Here is a 21,181-nt window from a genome sequence, read left to right on the forward strand (position 1 = left end):
ATCGTTGATAAATATACATGCTCCAACAGAAGAAAAAGAAGAAGAAGTGAAAGATGAATTCTATGAAGAATTAGAGTCATTTTGTGAAGAAATGCCCAGACAAGACACTAAAATTATTATAGGCGACGCCAATGCAAAGGTCGGAAGAGAAGATATATATAAAAACATAACAGGGGGTGAAAGTAAACATTTGAATACAAATGATAATGGACAGAGATTAATCACATTCGCAATTGAAAACAGGATGAAGATAATGAGTACCCATTTTAGGAGAAAAAATATATATAAAGGAACGTGTAAAATTCCGGGGTCAAATGGAACTAATCAAATAGACCACATCTTAATACAAGAGAAGTTTGCGAATTGAATAACAAATGTGAAAACGTGCAGAGGGTCTGACGTAGACTCAGATCATTTTTTGGTTAGAATTAATATGAGAAAAGCAATAATTAAAAGGCATAAACGGAAAAAGAAAGTGCAACGTAAATTTAACTTTGAAAAACTGCGAAAATTTGAGGTAAAGCAGGACTATCAAAAGGATATACAAGAAACCTACGCTAAACAAGATAGTACTACTGTGAGTAACATACAACAAAAGTTCTTGAAAATGACAAACACTATAAAGGAAGCTACGTCGAAGAACATACCAAGAGCAAAAAGATTTAGAAAAAACCACTGGTTCAATGACGAATGCATAACAGAGTTAAAAAAAGATCAGATTTGAGATTAACAAGTTTACGTTCGCAAAAACAAGACGACCTAGAAAGGTATGCCGTACAACGAAAAAAGTAAAGAGAATCCTAAGGGAGCGGAAACGAAAGTATATGGAGAATAAAATTAAGCGCATTGAAGAAAATTACAAGAAAAATGAAATAAAAAATTTTTATAAAGAAGTAAAATACATTAAAACTGGGTACCAGGGAAGAACGATGAATGTAAAAGATAAGCAAGGAAACCTGATAGTGGATGAAGACCAAATATGTGAAAGGTGGAAAGAATATTTCGAAGAGATACTAAATGACGAAGTGACTACTGAAGAAAATTGTTATGTTCCTAGACCTCAAATAGTAATAGAAGAAATACCAAAGCCCACAAGAGAAGAAATTGAAGAAGTAATAAAAGATATGAAAAACCAAAAAAGTCCCGGGGAGAGCGGCATTGTGGCAGAGAACATAAAATATGAAGGAGAGATCTTAATAAACAAACTTGGTGAGCTAATACTAGAAGTATGGGATGCCGAAGAAATGCCTCAAGAATGGAATAAGTCGATTATAATTCCTATACACAAAAAGGGAGATAGAACTGAATGCACAAACTATAGAGGAATATCCTTATTAGAAGTAATGTATAAAGTACTCGCCATATTAATTAAAAAACGATTAGAAATATATATAGAGAAGAATCTAGGAGAATACCAGGGAGGATTTCGGAAAGGAAGATCAACAACCGATCAAATTTTTATGCTAAAACAAATCCTGACCAATTGCTATGAATACAACATTTCAGCACAAGTACTTTTTATTGATTACAAAGCTGCCTACGATACAATAAACAGAAACAAGTTAATAGAAACACTAAAATAATTCCAAGTGCCAGAAAAAATAATAAGATTGGTAAAAATGACAATTAGACAAACCATTTGTGCTGTGAGATGCAACGGTACAGTCTCAGAAGAATTCGAAGTGAAAAAAGGTGTTCGCCAAGGAGACCCGTTATCTACATTGCTATTCAATATAGTTCTAGAAAAAATTGTAAGGATTAGTGGGATAAATAGGTCCGGTACTATTTTATACAAGGAGCACCAATGCTTAGCATACGCTGATGATGTGGTTCTCATTGCAAGAAATGGAAAAGAACTATCAAATATAACAAAAAGACTGATTCGGGAAAGCTCTAAAATGGGACTGAAAGTTAATATTAATAAATCGAAGTACATGGAGATCTCGAGCAAAAAAGGAATAAGCACCAGGGGATCCTTTAAATTGGAGGTGGAGAATGAATTCGAGAAGGTGGATGAATATATGTACTTAGGTACTCTTATTGATCAGACATGTAAAGAAGAAACTGAAATCAACCTGAGACTGACCAAGAGCAACAGGTCTGCTGGAGCCATGAGCACAATAATTAAGGCCAAAGATATATCTCGTAATACAAAAATAAGAGTATACAAAACTATAATTAGACCCACAATGCTATACGCTGCCGAGACATGGACTATGAACAAAACCGTACAGAACACATTGAAAGCATGGGAAATAAAGATACTTCGCAGAATATTTGGTGGAAAAGTAGTAGAAGGAGAATGGAGAAGACGAACTAATGCAGAAGTGTATCAGTTGTGTGCTAACCCTACAATAACAAATGTGGTGAAAAAACGTAGACTAGAATGGCTCGGCCATCTAGAAAGAATGCAAGGTAATAGACTAGTCAAGAATATTGCTTGGAGAGTACCTGAGGGCAAAAAAAAGAGAGAAAGACCAAGAAAGAAATGGAGAGATGCAGTGATGGAAGATGTCAGAGAGATGGGAATCAGAGATTGGAAGCTGTTAGCTAAGAATAGAAAACGATGGAAATTATCCATCCAGCAATGGGCCTAAAAGGCCTGTTAACGCTGTACATACATACATGAATAACTTCACCCAGTTGGCTTTCATCCGTAATTTTTACTACCAGAGCTTCTAGATGTAAAAAGCAATGAGTTGTTATTATTAAATGGTTTTTAACTTAAAAATCCTTTATTAACTTTATTTAAATTTATTAACTTTATTAAAATTAAATTAATTAACTTAAAAATTCTTTGACATTTCCCGTCACTGCAGCAGCACCATCTGTACATATCGCAATACAATCCGTCTTAAGTCCGTGATCCTGAAAGAAGGTGTCAACAGTAGAAAATATATCAGTTCCAGTGGTTGTTGTTTTCAATTCACGACAGACTAGGAACTGTTTAATAATTTCCGGTCCGTACACAAATCTTACAAAAGATATCAATTGAGCCTTTCCAGAAATGTCAGTGCTTTCGTCCAGTTGTAAAGCAAATTGTGTATTTGCCAATACCTCCCTAACATTACTTTGAATATTGATTGAAATATCTAATATACGTCGATAAACTGTGTCATTTGATAAAGGTACCTTTGATATTTGTTCAACAGCTTCCGGGCCTAACATTGTAGCAACTAATTCTTTACATGCCGGTAAAATAAGCTCTTCACCAATAGTATGGGCTTTCTGTTTTTTGGCAATCAATTCAGAAACTTTATATGATGCTAAAAGTGCCTTATCTGGGAGTTTTATTCGTTTTTCCATTATAACTGAGGATGATTGAATGAAACAACGTAGACGTTGAAAATACTCGCGCGGTTTTTGGGAAACGCTTTGATGATTTTGTTTCAAATGTCTTTTCATCAAACAATTATGGATTGGCACTTTATTGATTGGTGTAACGTGGTATATACCTAATAGTTAAACAAAATGGTTGAATGCATGATTGGTATATTAAAACAAGTAAAAAAATATAAATAAAAATATCGTATTCGTAAATCTCGCGACACACCTCATAGGTTATTCCGACACACCAGTGTGTCGGAACACGGTGGTTGAGAACCGCTAGTCTAGATTATAAAAAAAACACTACCAGAGAAAACCTGAATAAGCTTCAACGACAAGCATGCTTAATTTCCAAGAAATTTAAAAGGCGAGGTAGACGGAAGGTGTGGATAAGGATGACAGGAAAATCGGTGAGGAAATGGGCCATTAACTATAAAAAATAGGATCAAATGAAGAAATAAGGTCAAGGCTTAACTATAGTCGCAAAAACAATAATAGTGATGATGAGAATTGCCAGCAGAATTTATTTGATCTTTTGTTTCTCTTTTGACCGCCTTCTATGCTTGTATGCTGACAACACAAAGATAAAAATAAGTGTGAAAATTAGACCATATTGCATATATTCTAGAAAATATTATCCTGATCTTTGAGGCATGTGTTAAATAGGTATTATACATTACATTCATGGAAAAGCAGACTAACGAGATTTACCTATAGAGAAGCCAAATTTCTGGAAGGTAGAAAAAAAAATATAAAATAAAAATGAGTCTTAGGAAGGCTAGAAAACGTCTATTTGATGAAGAAAAGAAAGATGCCCAAAATGACTTTACTGAGAAGTTCAATTACCAGAAAAAAGGAGACAAAGGAAAACATGATTATCCAATGTACAGGGAAACCTAGTTAACACCTAACCCATTAAATAGGTATACATTACATCGATAAAAAAGCAGGATAATGAGATCTATCTATGAAGATGGAAAATTGCTATTGAAATTGAAAAGGTATAAGAAAAAATATAACCTATTAATAAGTCTTAGGAAGGCTAGAAAGCGTCTATCTGATGAGGAAAAGAAATATGCCTAAGATGACTTTACTGAGAAGTTCAATCAACAGAAAAAAAGGAAACAAATGAAAACATGATTATCCAGTATACAGATAAACCTAGTTAATATGAATGTCACGAGTTGGAAAGAGAAAGTGCCAGATAGAATGAAATATTGATGAAAATTCAAATGGTAAAAAATATGTTTATATAATTTAAGTCTAATTTTATTTCAAGTTTATTTACCAAAACAACACAATAAAAGTAAAAGTAGAAGAAGAACTAACTGACCCTATTGAAGCTGACAATGGGATATGATATACAACGTTTGCTGTACCAATTTAATATAACCGCCAGAAAATTTAACATGTTAATTTCCCCAAAAAAGACAAAATGCATGGGTATAACAGCAAATTACTTATACCTCAAATTGTAGATTTGCAGAGCCGCAGGTTGCCTGTATGAAACAATATGACAAAATAACAATATCGGAAAAGAAATAAAAGGAAAAATTTACAAAAAAGTCATTAGACCTATAATGGCATATGCGGCAAAAACACAACGTGGCACAGAGAAGAAAAAAAGGATGTTAGAAACAGCAGAGATGAAAGGACATCGAAAACAAAAAATTGATGGTTAAACACTATGAGAAAATATACGACATACAATATTCAACATTAAATAATATCTCTAAAATACGAGAAAGTGAAAACAACGTCTTTAGGTGGAAAATATTTGGGTTTGGCATTCACTTCGTGTTGTGTTTTTTATTTGAAATAACAAACTTGTTGATTATCTCAAACACAGAGAAAATCGAACAACAAACAATGAAATTTGTCAAGAAACTGCAACCATCCGTAAGAAAAATAAAGAGAAATTTTTCTTAGAGAATTAAAACTTGGTAGACATGGAAATAAAGGCAATAGGATTTGTAAGCCTAAAGGCTCAACGTTGAAAACATATAACCAATTAAGGTAGGCCTTCGGGCTTCTCCGTACCCGATCTCTATTTTAACTTAGAATCTTTTAATAAAAATCAAGAATAAAACAATTTTATATAGAATGTCCCAAATAATAAAATGCAAAATATGAAAATAAGCTTAGATTTATAATATTAGCTACTGGAACTATATAGGACCTGGCAATTAAATTCTAAGACTGTTGGTTAGAAATTTCTTATGTTTTTTTAGCTTTCCCTTTCAATGTGCTTTTCCCCGTTTTTATTTCTATACTGTGCAAACTATATGCGAACTTTTCACTGTGTGAAGCAGTGCTACAACAATACGGTTTTTTGAACGTATAAGTCACTTGTTGAAGTCACAGGGCGCCCGGACTGTTCGTCATATTCAAAATTCTCCCTCACACCCTTGAAACATTATATATACATAGGACATTAAAAACTCTGTTGAGATAAAAAACCATACACGTAAATCATCTACAAAGACTATTATCTTTCCAATTTAAAGTTATGGAATTCCACAACTTTTCACTCGTTGCTTATTTTTTATCCAATATCTTGTTGGCGCGAGAAATTTTTTTGCCTTTATTATTTAACGATTACAACGAGACTCGTTGTTATATCTACCTGAAAATTCTACGAAAGTCAACGAGAAGAAGTCCATTAGATGTTAGTAACGTCTGAAATTACTTAACGTCTTAATTTAATTTAATTTGAAAAAAAACTAAATTTATGGTAATCACGAAATCAAAGAACATCAGAGCTAATCTTGTAATAGACAATACAACGATTGAGCGTGTGTCCTGTTATAAATATCTAGGTGCTTGGATCACAGACGATACTGATCAAACAAAAGAGATTAGATGTAGAATAGAAATCGCTAGATCAGTCTTTAATAGAATGCGCAAACTCTTTTGCAATCGTGATATCAATATAAAGTTACGAATACGAATGCTGCGGTGTTATGTCTTTTCTACCCTGTTGTATGGAGTAGAGGCTTGGACACTAAAACAGTTGACCACAAAAAACATCGAAGCTTTCGAGATGTGGTGCTATAGGCGCTTTCTCAGAATATCATGGATGGACCGCGTCACTAACACGCAAGTACTCCAAACTTTAGACAAAAGATGCGAAATTCTAAATGAAATAAAAACTAGAAAGATGGAATACTTGGGGCACATTGTGAGAGGTGAAAAGTACGAACTTTTAAGAAATATCATGCAGGGCAAAATTAAGGGCAAAAGAAGTGTGGGAAGAAGAAAAATATCATGGCTTCGTAATCTACGTGAATGGTTCGGGTGTAGTTCGATTGAACTTTTTAGGCGCGCTGCTAACAAAGTCGCAGTGGCCATGATGATTTCCAATCTCCGCTAGGAGTGGCACGAGAAGAAGAAGAAGAACGTCTGAAAGTAGGCTACCATGTATTCTCTGACGAAGATTAGAGATGCCATTTAACCATAAAGTAAGTAAGTAAGTTCGTGTAACCTTCTGGCTAAGGTCTAGTGTTGGGATTTTCAGGTCGCGCAAGCGTCTCTAACATATTTTAACGACTACTTTCGTATCGTGCCCTCCGAAGCACGGTGACAGCTCAGCTAAATTAGAAATTGAAAATTTTGTCGGTGCCAGGATTCGAACCCGGGCCCTCCAGCCTGTTAAGCCAGTAACACAGCCACTGAGCTACGGCTGCCACATTTAACCATAAGCGATAGCACCTCACACGATAACCCTAACAGTGCGCTGCACGATTAGTTCGATAAAAAACTGTGGATTTCGTCTTTCACCACGTCGTCTTCTAACCCTAGCTCGGTCATCATGTATTTGTAAACAAAACAGAGATTCATTACTATAAATAACCCCATTTTATTTCTGGTCCCAAGGTAGTCGTTCTCTGCACCATTCATGACAATTACGTCGATAATCAGTGGTAAGAGGTAGCACCCAGTGTGGCCGAAACGAAAAAAGGCCATAACTGCGAATTTAACGATAAATTGTTTGCATCCCAATTGGTCTTCTATCTTTAGCAAACCATTAAACTGCGATAGACATAGTAGTGGAGAAGCGATCTCTTAAGTTACGTGTTTACTGATCTACCAATACGTTACATAATTAGTGATTAGTGTAGTAGTGTCCGGGAGCTCGGGAGGCTGAAATCTCGTAAGCCCTGAAGAAGACATCAAAGAGGAAAAGCCGAGCTTTCGCCGACGAAAGCTCGGCGCAATAATAATCGACGCGGTTCACCCCAGAAGACTGTTGAGTTTAATATTAATTTTTGTAATAGGATTAATTATAGCTCTAGGTTTAATTATTGTATTAACCGCGGAAATCTTATCTCTTATTTCTTATTTTTGCTTCTTGTTTCATATTTCTTATATTTTTCAGTACGTAACAAAATGAAATCACATTTATGCCTAAAATGAACAGATTTCTATTCCCATATTCAAACTAGTTAACTCTTCTTTTTCTTAGTCAACGAAGACACATCTCTGGCATTTAGTCATGAGACCTTTGTACCAAACCCTGTTCTTTTTATCAAACTCCAATTAGTTCTGTGGCCCCAAAGAAGGCCAATACCGTCCTCATTGGTAGTTTGAAGATTTGTTTGCTTTAATCCTAACATAAGTGACAAAAGTCGACATTATTTGCTTTATTCTAATCCAGTGATTCCCAAAGTGGTCTATATCGACTCCTAGAGAAACCACCTCTATGTCGATGAAAAAAAAAAAAAAAAAAGAAAAGGTGGTGAAATTTTAATCATCAATTATTGTCGTAGAAGAAAATGCCTTTGTGCCTTTTATGCAATGAAGTTTTGAGATAAAATAGATAAAGATTTTAAATATTTTCAAAAACTTATAGAGAAACTTCCCCACAGAAGAGACCCACGCTGGACAAAATCTTCACTTTGACGTTAGAAAGAAACGATGATGGTTTGCGAGCGTCTTACAATATCTTATTATAACAACACAAGTTTAAAGATGTATTGATGAAACTAGTTATGATTTTGAAAGCTTGTGTAATTATGTGCAAACGACCCATTTCTCTATACAGCTGAAACGACTCAATCACGAATATAATCGTTTTCTGCGTCATCTAGAGACAACATTTAGCTGCTAAAAAATTGAATTTAAGATTTGGATGATTCTCATTAAACATTAAACATTAAATTATTAATTTCTCATTAAGGCAGTAAACCGAATCCGAAGCAATGCGTTGAATACGCGGTTATTTGAGCAATTGTGTGAAGAAAATGAAGATAACTTCCACCAATTACTTCTTTACACTAATGTAGGCAGGCTGTCGAAAGGTTTATGCCTGACAAAATTTTTTACACTATTTTAAACTGTTTTAGTGTTTCTTGATAGTAAAGATAAAAATTTGAAAGAAAATTTATTAAAGAGAAAAACAGATATTGCTTATTTGACAGGTTTATTTTCTAAATTTAATATGGCGAACCTGCTGTTGCAAGGTGACAGTTTAACTTTGATAAAAAAAAGTTGATCATTTTAGCGTTTCTTGCCAGAGTTAAACTGATGGAGAAAAATATTGGATGGTACGAATTTTTCCAGTTCTTCAATTTGTTCCAAGTAATCTGTCAGGAAAAAGATGTTTTAATCTATGTCTAACATTTAAATGCCATCTATTCCGATTTTGAAACTAGATTTGAGGATATTTTGACTGTAATAATACCTCGCTGATTATCAATGTATTTGGTGACATTCAAGCAACAGATGTTACATTACAAGAAAAATTAATTGGAATAGGCACTAAAGAAGAACTTAAAGGTACAGTTTTAAAACGGATTTCAACAATTCTAACTTTAAAAAGATATACCTGCTACTTATCCTGTATTATGAAATACCGCCAGAAAGTTTTTAATTGGTTTTTCTTATTTATACCTAGTAGAAAGGGGTTTCAGCGCAGTTATAGATTTCATAATAAAAAAACAAACTCGACATCATTAACCGAGGAAATTTAATATTAATCCTAACTACATCAATGTTGATAATTTATCAAGCACCAAGTTCATCCCTCCCATTAAAAGGAATTATTTTTTGCTTAGTTTTTTCATATACCTAACAGTTACTATACTTCTATTTAAATTTAATTAATAAATGTATAAAAATGTGTCGTTATTGTTAGAAATTTAAAGCTTTCAAAGTGAATAGCAGGGAGTCTACCTAAAATTGAAAAACATGACAAGAAGTCTGCGAAAGAAAAAAGTTTGGGAACCTCTGTCCTAATCATTAAAACCAGGTATACAGTAAAAATTCTAGGGCGTATAATAGAATAACCAAGCTGAAATTCTAGGACGTATAATATAATAAACAAGCTGAAAAACAAATTACATTGTGTTGAATTAAACTTTAAGCCTAATATTGGAATTTTAGCCATAAAATTCAAGATATGGCATCGTTTCAGTACATGTTACTGAACAATGTTTTAACGAGAAAGCAAAGAGGCATGCGATTCTAAATTGAAATTCTTGCCTGTAGTATCAAATATCAAAGCTAAAAAGAACATGCCCCTGGTGGAGGGTTTTCGACGTAAACTGTAACATTACAATTAAGGACCACCGATTTAATGACAAAGACCTATTAAATACCATCCAAGTTACTTGCTTCTTTTAATTATATCTAGAACGGTTTATATAGCTCAACAGCCGCTTTTGTATACCTGATACATATTGAAAGCAAAAATGTCACTTTAAGGCTGAAGACTTTTTAGATTAAAATCATGAATGGGAAATTTAAAAAAATTTCTCTCGGTTGAAAAGCTTTGTGAGGAACAAAAATTTAGTAAAATTTAAGCAGTTAATAACAGCTTTGTGTTTAGTCGGAAGTACTATAACCGTGTAATTTTAATAAATAAAGTAATTTAATTACAGTTGTAATTTTTACCCAAAAAAATATAAAATACCTTTTCGTTGCTTTGCAGTCATTATAAAGAAATATATATATATATATATATATATATATATATATATATATATATATATATATATATATATATATATATATATATATATATCCTCTAAAATAACAGCTGATCTGGTAGATGAAAAAGGGGGTTGAGGTTAATTGGGTATACAGCTGAGTACAGTGTACTCTGTTCAACAGTTCATTATATTTCGCCAATTTTCATTGGAATCATCAGATGAGAGCTACAATTATTTAAAACATCTTCTTCTTCTTCTTAGAGTGCCATATCCCTACGGAACGTCGGCGACTACCATGCTTATAATATTTTTATACAGATCTCGGTCTTGCGCTACGTGTAGCAATTGGTCCGCTGTCAAACCTGTCCATTGCCGCAAATTCCTCAACCAAGAGAGTTTCTTCCGTCCTATCCATTTCTTTCCTTCGATTTTACCGTTGAGAATTAGCCGAAGGAACTCATATCTAGGTCCTCTGATTATATGTTTAAGATATTCTAGTTTACGCCTCTTAATAATATTTAATAGAGTTCGTTGATGTCCCATTCTTCGAAGTACTTCTTCGTTTCTGGTTCTGCTAGTCCATGGAATTTTTAGTATCCTTCGATACAACCACATCTCAAACGCCTCGATTTTATTCATGATATCGGCGTTTAAAGTCCAAGTTTTACATCCATACAAAAGTACAGACCACACGTAACATCTTGTAAACTTTTCACGGATTTCCAAATTTAATGAGTTATTGGATAATAGAGGCTTGAACTTTTGAAATGAGTTTCTTGCCTGTTCAATTCTACATCGAATTTCGAAGGATGGATCTAGATTTTGGGTAATCCAACATCCAAGGTATTTGAATCTCTGAACTCTCTGCAGCGGTTGTTGGTTTAATATCAGTTGGGTTGCGCCGATATCCACTTTACTGGTCACCATGTATTTAGTTTTATCGATATTTATCGACAGTCCCCAATTTGTGCATTCCATGTCAACTCTATTGATTAGCTCCTGCAGATCGTCGATGTTTTCAGCTAGAATCACAGTATCGTCGGGATACCGTATATTGTTAATTATTTCTCCTCCTATGATAATTCCTTTTTGATCTTTTAAAGCTTTCCTAAATAGATTCTCAGAATACACGTTAAAGAGGGTGGGAGATAGTATACAGCCTTGTCTTACGCCTCGTTCAATACTGATTGGCTTTGATTCTCTGTTGTTGGTATTAATAATGGCTGTTTGGTTCCAGTAAAGTTTGGCAATAAGTTTGATGTCTTTCTCATCTAGTTGGATGCTCTGCAAGGCGGTAATTAGTCTGGTATGTTGAACGCGATCAAATGCCTTTTTCAAAATCAATGAAGCACATATATACGGGTTTTCTTACCTCCCAACATCGTTGAAGGAGTGTTTGCATAGAAAATAGTGCTTCTCTAGTTCCAAGGCATCTCCGGAACCCGAACTGCTCTTGACTAATTATTTCTTCGCACTTGTTGTTAATTCGATTTAGAAGAATATGCAACAGTATTTTAACGGCATGGCTCATTAAACTAATGAGTCTACAGTCGCTACATTTCTTAACGTTTGGTTTCTTAGGTAGAGGAATAAAGATCGATTTTAACCAGTCCGATGGAATTTCACTGGTATCATATATTTGATTGAAAAGTACAGTGAATTCTTTTATATTGTCATTTGAGAGTAATTTTAGCCATTAGCTGTATATTTAATCTGGTCCACTGGCTTTGTTGTTTTTGGCTTGGTGTGTGGCTTAAATAATTTAAAACATAGTAAAATACAATTTAATAATTGTTTGTTGTTTATATACTTACTTGATTGAGGTTAACGGCAGTGTTGCGTATCAACAATATATGATATTTTTATTTTATTTTGTATCATATCATTATATCACACTGCATATTAGTTTAGATTTATAAAATTCCTTTGTACCGTCTAAGAATCTGTACGGCGTCGATAACTTGCATTCAAATAACTTTCTAGACATAAGTTTCTAAAATCTTCAAAGAATCATAACAATGAAAGGATTAGTAATTCCAAATTATCGGTTTGAGTCATTTGAAATTTCCCAACATTAACGAAAGTTACCCTTCTCAGGTAATTTTAACAATAAAATGAAAGTCGAAGGTATTTTAAATGTATACATATCCGCTAGATATGTCGAGGGGGCCAGGGGGAGATTTCTTAATGTTAAGAAACGGTTACGAGCCGAGTGATTGAAATCAGTTTGCATCAGTTCGAATCCAGCATTGGATGAGCTCTAGGCTCCTACTCGCGCCAGCCGCACTTCAGAAGGTTTAACACAGTCGGGATATTAATAAGTTACTCAGATCGTGGCAATATTGTATCACCGACAAGTTATCTAGTTTTATAGTTTTATAAAGTTTAGTTTCATAAATCAGCTATCGTAAGCAAGTCATCGGCGTCGAAAATACGTTGTTGTAATTTTTTTAATAGACTTGTTAAAACGTTCTTTTCGAAATTTTCATTTGTCCCAGTTTTCTGGGTGGTCATTCAAAGAAGTAAAGTGAACCTATTTCCCTAAGGACAAAACTTGTTCCCCAAGGGAAAAAACCAGCTACCTATGACTGGTGCGCGAAACAAAGGCATCAGGACAAGGTGTAAGGACAAAACACACCTGCATTTTCGCTCAGGCAGTATGATTTATTTTAATAACATCAAGTAAATATTTTGTGGATACGGAGATACGTAGATTTCAAATTTAATACTAGCAATGTTGACAGATTTGCCATTTTTCTGATATCATTAGTCACATTTGTTTTTTTTTTAACCAACACTCTGTATATTGTATTATCATTAGAATTCACATTTTAATACGAGTTCAACCATAGGTAAGACTTGGTATATTATCTAGTCACGAAGGTCTTAGATAAATAAAACTTCTCAGTGCCTAATAATTTTGAAGTAGGTAATTCAGTAAAAATCGATTGATATTTACTGTGATTTTTAAATTAATTCACAAAACTAATAATAGCATGATATTTATTGAACAATTTTGTAAAACAAATTCTATCGATAACTAAAGCTGACAGTTGTTTTATGTCTTTTTAAGAGATCTACAATACAGATGGTTTTTAATGAAAAAGAGCGAATTACGGTTTTAAGCGGGGCTACGGCTATGGAAAAAGATCTTATACTGAAGTAGCCAACTTGTTCAATGATACCTTTCCAAACCATTCTCCTATTCATAAGCAGTGGTCGAATTGGACTTAGTCATGAACCGGAACGCATTTCCTTTTCAATTCGGATGCATAGGTTTTATAATTAAAGCATTCAAATACAAATGAATTAAAGTGAAACTTTCAACTTTTATTTAAACGTAAAATACACCGTTATTATAACATTTTCCACAATGGGTCGTATTTCTTATCCACTTTCTGCACTATTGTGCGACTGGGTGCATCGTCGGCTGAATGTCGACCTGAAACAAAAAAATAGAAAAGAAATACCGTTAAAAAGAATAAATCAGGCAGATTAAGATTAGAAGTACTAAGTAGATTTTAATAATTACCTTTTGCTAAACACGATCGCACATATTTTTTGGGATTAAATTGCCTCACTCATGGTCCTACTCAGTTTAAAAACAAAATTGCAGCAGTTATTCCTACTGACAAAGATGATCGTAATGGAGATAATATCTTAGTCGTTAAACTAAACTTCCTCTCACATTCGCTAGCTCACATAACGATCGTTATCAACAAGTCCTCGAAGACACTTTGTCTCAGGACCAAGTAACCGATGTAGAGCCATACGTTGCCATGTTACCAATTCCAACGGTAACTTATATATATATATATATATATATATATATATATATATATATATATAGATATAATTTGCCTATGGCTTGGGTTACTATTCTTTTCCATTCTTTTCTGTTTGTTGCTTTATTTTTCCAGTTTGGTATTTTAAGTTTTTCTATGTCTTTTTCAACATCCTTCTTCCACCTGGTTTTCGGTCTGCCTTTCTTCCTTTTCCCTGAAATTCCTCCCATTAGCATTCTTTTTGGCAGTCTCGTGTTTTTCATCCTTTGGATGTGTCCCAACCATCTCAGTCTTTGTGACTTTATGATCCCTACGATATTCGATTCTCCATACATCTCCTCTAATTCCGTATTTGGTCTTTTTATCCATATACCATTCCATAATTTACCTCCAAATATTTTCCTGAGGACTTTTCTTTCCCAGACTTGCAGCAAGACTTGCTCGGATTTGTTCATTGTCCATGTTTCACTGGTATATAATACAATAGGTCTTATTACTGTCTTATATATTCTTATCTTAGCCCTTCTAGATATGTTTTTGCTTCTTAATAAATTGTTTAGTGCAAAAATACAACGGTTACCGGCCATAATTCTCGTAATTCTCGCTTGGATTTCTTCCTTCATATTTGATCTTCTCGTGAATTTCGCTCCTAAATACTGGAATATTTCTACTTCTTCGAATTTATATGTTTTTTCATCTGTTATTACTGTCAGATATTGTTCTTGTAGGTAATCTCTTTCTGTCCATTCCATATATTTGGTCTTTTCTTCATTTATGTACATCCCTTTCTTTCTCGCTTTCATTTCTAATCTTTTTATTATTTCTTTTAATTCTTGCTTACTTCTGGCTATCAGTACAATGTCGTCAGCGAATGCTAAGAATTGGTGTTTTCTTTGATATATAAGTCCTGACCTGTTGATTCCAGCTTCTCTGATGGTAACTTCGAGGACGATACTGAACAACAGCGATGACAGTGGGTCTCCTTGTCGCACCCCCTCACTGACCTCAAACTTATCTGTTTCTTCGCCATTTATTTTAACCCTATTCTCTGTTTTTCGGAGTGTCACTTTTACCATTCTTATCAGTTTTTCACAAATTCGCATTTCACGTAGTGCTTTGTATATTTCTTTGCGTTTTATCCTATCGAACGCTTGTTTAAAGTCGATGAATAGGGCCATTGTAGGTTTCCAATATTCGTAGCTTTCTGCTTGTATTTTGCGCAGTAGGAAAATTTGATCCACTGTGCTGCGTCCTCTTCTGAATCCACATTGATATTCCCCTATGTCATTATCTATATTTTGAGATAGCTTATCTTTTATATATACTGCAAGTATTTTATATGCAACATTTAGTAGGGCTATTCCACTGTAATTGTGGCATAAACTTTTGTCGCCTTTTTTGTGAAAAGGGCACAGTGTCGCTTCGGTCCATTCTTTCGGTAATTTTTCTTGTTCCCATATGTCTTTTATCAACTTTTCCAAATGCTTAATTAGTACTGGTCCTCCATATTTAAGCATTTCAGTAGTTTCTCTATTATTTCTTTTATTTCTTTTTCGTTAGGCGGTCTTTCCTCTATTCGTTCTTGATCTTCATATTCTGTTGTGGGAACTTCATTTAAAAGTTCTTCAAAGTATTCTTTCCATCTGCTCAATATTTCTTCGTCACTTACTAAATTTCTTCTACTTTTGTTTTTGTAGTGTACAGGTTTTCCTTGGTACCCCTTTTTCTCATTTTTCACCCCTTGATATAAGTTTCTAATTTCTCTATTTTTATAGCTCTGTTCTATACATTTTAATTTATCTTTATTGTATTTTCTTTTCTTAGATCTTATTATTCTTTTGGCTCTTTTCTTTTGTTCATTGTATTTTCTCTCTATCTCTGTTGTTTTTTCTTGCATCATTTTCATTCTTAATTTATTCCGTTCATCTAGTTCCATTTTACATTCATCGTCGAACCATTCTTTGTATTCGTGTTTTATATTTCTATTACTGGCCTGAGCTGCTTTGGTCATACATATTTTTATTTGCATCCACGTTTGTTTTATATCCCCACTTTCTGCAATATTATCTAATCCTCTACTGACTATTCTTTCATATTTATTTTGTTCCCCTTCTGTCAGTAGTCTCACAGGTTTAGTTGCTTTATACTTTTTCTTCCGCTGGTTTGTAAGCACTGGAATAAGTTGTTTCATTTGTATTCCAACTATAAAGTGATCTGAATCTGCATCTAGACCTCTGTATGTTCTTATGTTCTTTATACATTTTTGATTATCTTTTTCGACAAGCACATGATCAATTTGGTTTATGGTTTTCACATCCGGTGATCTCCACGTTCCTTGGTGTATTCTTTTGTGTTGGAAGTACGTGCTCATAATGATCATATTTCTTTCTTTCGCGAAATCAATTAGGAAGTGACCATTTTCGTTCGTTGTTTCATGCAAGCTATATTTTCCTATGGTGGGTACATATATTTCTTCTTGTCCTATTTTTGCATTACTATCACCTAGCACTATTTTTACATCGTATTTGGGGATATTTTCGAATACTGTATCTATTTGATTATAAAAGTCTTCCTTTATTTCTATACTTTTGTCTAACGGTAACTGAAACATCCTAATTTTTAATAACATAGAATGTAACATATTTGTAAATTTATAACATTTAAAGGGTTTTCACCCATATATTTTAGTGGCTCATAGCATCTACACTTTGTTACACTGATGATGGAATTTACATTCCGAAAACGTTCTGTATTTGTGATATAGCCCGTTTGGGTATTTTATTTATACCTTTTACTAAAGATTTGAAATAAAATTTTTTTGACTGAAGGATATTTTTCTTCTTATCTTCTGGAAATCCACATGGTGCAGTGTGATGGCTGGGCAGTTTAATCCCTTTCATTAATTTTTTTTGTAAAAAGTCCAGTTGTTGGTAGGAAATTAATACATCATAGTTTGTCTTGCACAACAAATGATAACTGACTCGTTCAGCTTTAATATTAACTATGTCACTTAAATACAAACGTGATGATGATTTTAGTTTTTGTTGGGACACGAAATTGAGCCAGTGGTAGAAATCAAAATGTTGCATTTTGTATACATTGACATTTCCAGATTTGGATTTTTTCACTGCATTAACAAAGTCTTCAGAATCATAAGTTTTCTTTAGAGCCTTTAATGATTGCTCTACTTGATGGTGAAAATTATCTGCACTCATGAATGAATCATCAGGTTGGAAATAGTTTAAAACTATTTCATTAGCTGCAATGGCATCAGAGTTTATTATGTACACTAAAAATGTGTAAAGGCATCAGTTTTTGTTTTGGGAACAGTAGTTGTCTAACCAAAGAACTATTTTTTCAATATCTCTGTGTTGTTTTAAAAACATGTACAACGCACTAACATTATCTTCTTTATTGCGGCCTGAAATTCCTTCATGCCATAAAATAGAGTGAACTTTTGCTTCACTTTTTCTCCCTACAGGTGCAAAGGTTTCATGATAGGCTACTAAATGCTTTACAAATAATACTTTCTTAAACATTTTTACTCTTGGCAACATGATAACCTTCTGCATGTTACTTGAAAAACATGTTTTTCATGATTTTATATGCGTTTCTAGCTTCTATAACTAATTCGTTACGAACTTTCCATTGTTTACATATATCACACCATATGTCAAGATTCTCTTTTTTGTGGGCATAAAGAGTAAGCTGCTCACATTATTCACACTCCTCATGTCCTAGTTGTGCGAATGATATATGTTGTTCTTTAACAATTCACCTGTATAAATCATTATGATACTTTCCCTTTAAACTCGCGAAATTTGTTGATGAATTCACTGTGCATAAGTGCTACATTAACATTACCTGGACGATAACGCACATTTGGAGCATGCTCCCGTCTGCAATGGGAAATCGTGGGATGAAATAATTCGATGTGTTCGATAATTAAGTGATGCGGTCCTTTATTTTTTGATGGCTGTCTTCCTCTCGTATCACTAGGTGGAGTTAAACCACCTTTAGGAGTATTTGTGAGTGTATGATGCACAAAATTGTCATTATTTTTCTTAAAGCCTAATGTCTACTTTCAGACCACGTCATTTCCCAAAACTTTTTGTTTATAAACTCGCTTCGTTTTACAATGATTTTCCGTCCACACTTTTTTTGCAAAAAGCACCAGCGGTTTTACACAGTATGTGTTTTACTGCATGAGATATTTCATTTCTTCAACTTTAAGTTTTTTTCTTTCTTCCAGACTGATTTCAAACCTTTTTCTTTTCTTTGTGACAGGGGTTAATTGATTTTTTACGGCGATATTGTCAATATGTTGGTATGCATTGTCATTACAATATACATTCGTTTGTTTACTATTTTCATTTGCAGTTATCAGAAAATCAACACTAGCAGCTGGAACATCTAAATCTTCTTCCAAGTTTATATTTATCATTGTTTGGTTGGACCATATTTGTAAATAGATTTTTAAATAGTACTTCAGGTACATCTATAACTTATAGGTTAGTAAATAATTCTAACTAAACAGATTTATCAACATCAAATTCTTCTAGTGGACGTGATATCAGTGTATTTTTACTAAGGTCATAAACTAATATATTATGGTTGTCTGTTTTCTATTGAGTTATATTGTCAGGTAATCTCACATCTCCAACATCATCTGACAATGTTATAGTACAGCTATAGGGTTGAGATTCTTCATTAGCTTCTAATAAATCTCTGGAGGGACATTTTATAGGTAAAATTAGCTCTGATTTCTCATCTTGTACAACTGTTGTGTCAGTCTTTCTGCTTTTTAAAGCTAACTTTACCACTTCAACAACACAAATATTGGCTTATTATAACCTAAACTGAACACAGCAAATTTTTAGCAAACTCATATGTTACAAACATAACCTCACAATTTACGGTCAACATAAATACAATGCAGTAAGTACATCAGCTGTTTAAATAACCACTAAGCAAGACTGCAGTAAGTACAGTTTACTAAGCATAAATGCAGTAAGTATATCAGCTATTTAAATAACCACTAAGCAAGACTGCAGTAAGTACAGTGTACTAAGCATAAATGCAGTATCTACAAAGGAGTTACTGCATTTTTGGTTAGTCTATTTTATTTACGGCAGTCTTGCTTATTATTTTAAAACTTTTGATACACTTACTGCAAAAAATCGATCACTGTTGGAGATACGGCAATTTTGAGTAACCCATTAAATTCTACATGGTTGAAAATATAGGAAACCATATATAACTCAATATTCAATATTTTTGGACTTACGACACTTTTCCTTAGTTGGGCAGTATTGTTAAGTCAAAAAAAAATTCAGAAATGGTCAATATTTAAGTATATTAATGGACACAAAGATTTAGATATAAATTAAATTATCTAAAAACTTTTTTTTTAATCTATGAGAAGGCAACATAATTAGCAAGTTATGTTACTTTCTGTACATACTGTAGTAAAAATATATACAACAGCTAATCTAATATTGTCATAAAACAGAAAGATTTTGTTTATGGTAAAGCGACCGAATTCTTTTCTGTTAAATGTGTAATTTCTTTTGACCCTGAAGGAATTCTGTATTAAAAATTTACGATTTAATTTCAGCAAGAAAGAGGAAGATGCCAAGTCAAGTACAGGAATGGACAAAGACGCTCTGAAAAGAGCTTAAAATTCGCTAGCACATTCGTGACATTCGAAGAATGTTATAGTAAAGTCAATAATGTCCCAATTTACTTGTACAATGGAAAATGTATTAATTTGAAAACGTTAAAAAGTGTATTAAAATCCCATATCTCACCAACGTACTATCTTGTAATTTTTACGGTATAGGTATGTTATTTTGATTTACGTAGTCTCTTTATATCCGTAGATCCTTTCAAGTATTTTTCTTCTGAAAGCTCGAACAGAAGGCTCATCTGCCTTAGTTATACACCAGATTTTAGAAACATGAAAAATGGTATTACCAAAGGTTTGGACAGCTTAATTTTAGTTTGTCTCGACAACATTTTGCACTATACTAGCAAAGTAATGCTTGTTTTCCGTCTTAATTCTTTTTGATATCTGACTTACTAAAATATTAATGTTATATTGCTATATTAGCAGTGAAAATTGCAATATTTTTTGGGTCGAAGGGCGGCTACAGAAAATATTCCTGCTTTTTCTGCATAAGAGAGCAAAGTAGATGGTAAGCATTGCACATGGATGCAGTAGCAAACACGTGCTCTCATGCAACAGTCGGCTCGTTACGTCCAAGAAGATGTTACAATATATAGATTTTATCATTAATCTACAACAAGATTGCGACTATTAAACAAAAGGCAATTTTAAGGGTCTCAGAAATTTTTTGTCCACGTTAACTAAAGCAAAAACAGGCGGTAAAATTTTCACAGGATTTTGGTTTTTGCGGCGCGTATTTTGTTGTAAAATAAGCGAGCACAGGACACGTGGTATACGGTCTGTTGGGTTTCGTTGTTATTTAATACGGTCTTCATAATAAACAAAACAACAAAGAGAAACAAAAAGTAATGAATAAAACTGTTTTCTGATTATGTGTTGGCAATAAAAATATAATAAATCACACCAAAGTTGTTTATTCAACAATAAAATTCAAATAAAAGTTAGGTATTACGACAAATATCGTAAAGTGTATACTTATGATAGTAGTAGTATATACTACTAGTATAAAAAATATTTTTTAATTTACGAATATTATATACTACTTACGAGTACGAAGAAAGGTTAGAAAGGTTATTTAAAAAGACACTGTCAACAGTCCTTCTCTACATATGATTCTAGAAGCCTTTCAATTGAGTATAATTTATAGCTTGTACAATAAAGCTAATACTTGCCGGTATGAAGACATCAACAGTTAATATTAACAGACGTAACTAATTTATCAGTCAATCCAGATAACTTCTATCAGATAACATCTAATAAAGTCAAAACTTCTTTCACGAGACATAAAAATCCGAATATATAAGACCATAATACGAGCAGCAGTCGCGTATGGAAGCGAAACATGGACGCTAACAAAAAGAGAAATAAATAAATTGCTGGTGTGGGAACGTAAAATTCTTCGAATGATATATGGCCCTTGCAGAGACAGCGTGACAAACGAATGGAGA

General features: G+C 33.4%; 1 protein-coding gene across 1 annotated transcript; it reads right to left on the minus strand.

The window, feature by feature from the left end:
* Positions 1 to 2,781: 2,781 nt before the first annotated feature.
* Positions 2,782 to 3,306, minus strand: LOC140451678 (protein FAM200C-like). The gene has a single exon (XM_072545521.1). It carries the CDS (start codon positions 3,304 to 3,306, stop codon positions 2,782 to 2,784), a length of 525 nt encoding a protein of 174 aa, XP_072401622.1.
* Between the last annotated feature and the right edge of the window lie 17,875 nt (positions 3,307 to 21,181).

The sequence above is a fragment of the Diabrotica undecimpunctata genome, chromosome 10, assembly GCF_040954645.1.
Source record: "Diabrotica undecimpunctata isolate CICGRU chromosome 10, icDiaUnde3, whole genome shotgun sequence".
Classification (NCBI taxonomy): domain Eukaryota; kingdom Metazoa; phylum Arthropoda; class Insecta; order Coleoptera; family Chrysomelidae; genus Diabrotica; species Diabrotica undecimpunctata.

Excerpts from the sequence above, each read along its gene's own strand:
- LOC140451678 (XM_072545521.1), bottom strand. The coding sequence starts at position 3,306 with ATGGAAAAACGAATAAAACTCCCAGATAAGGCACTTTTAGCATCATAT.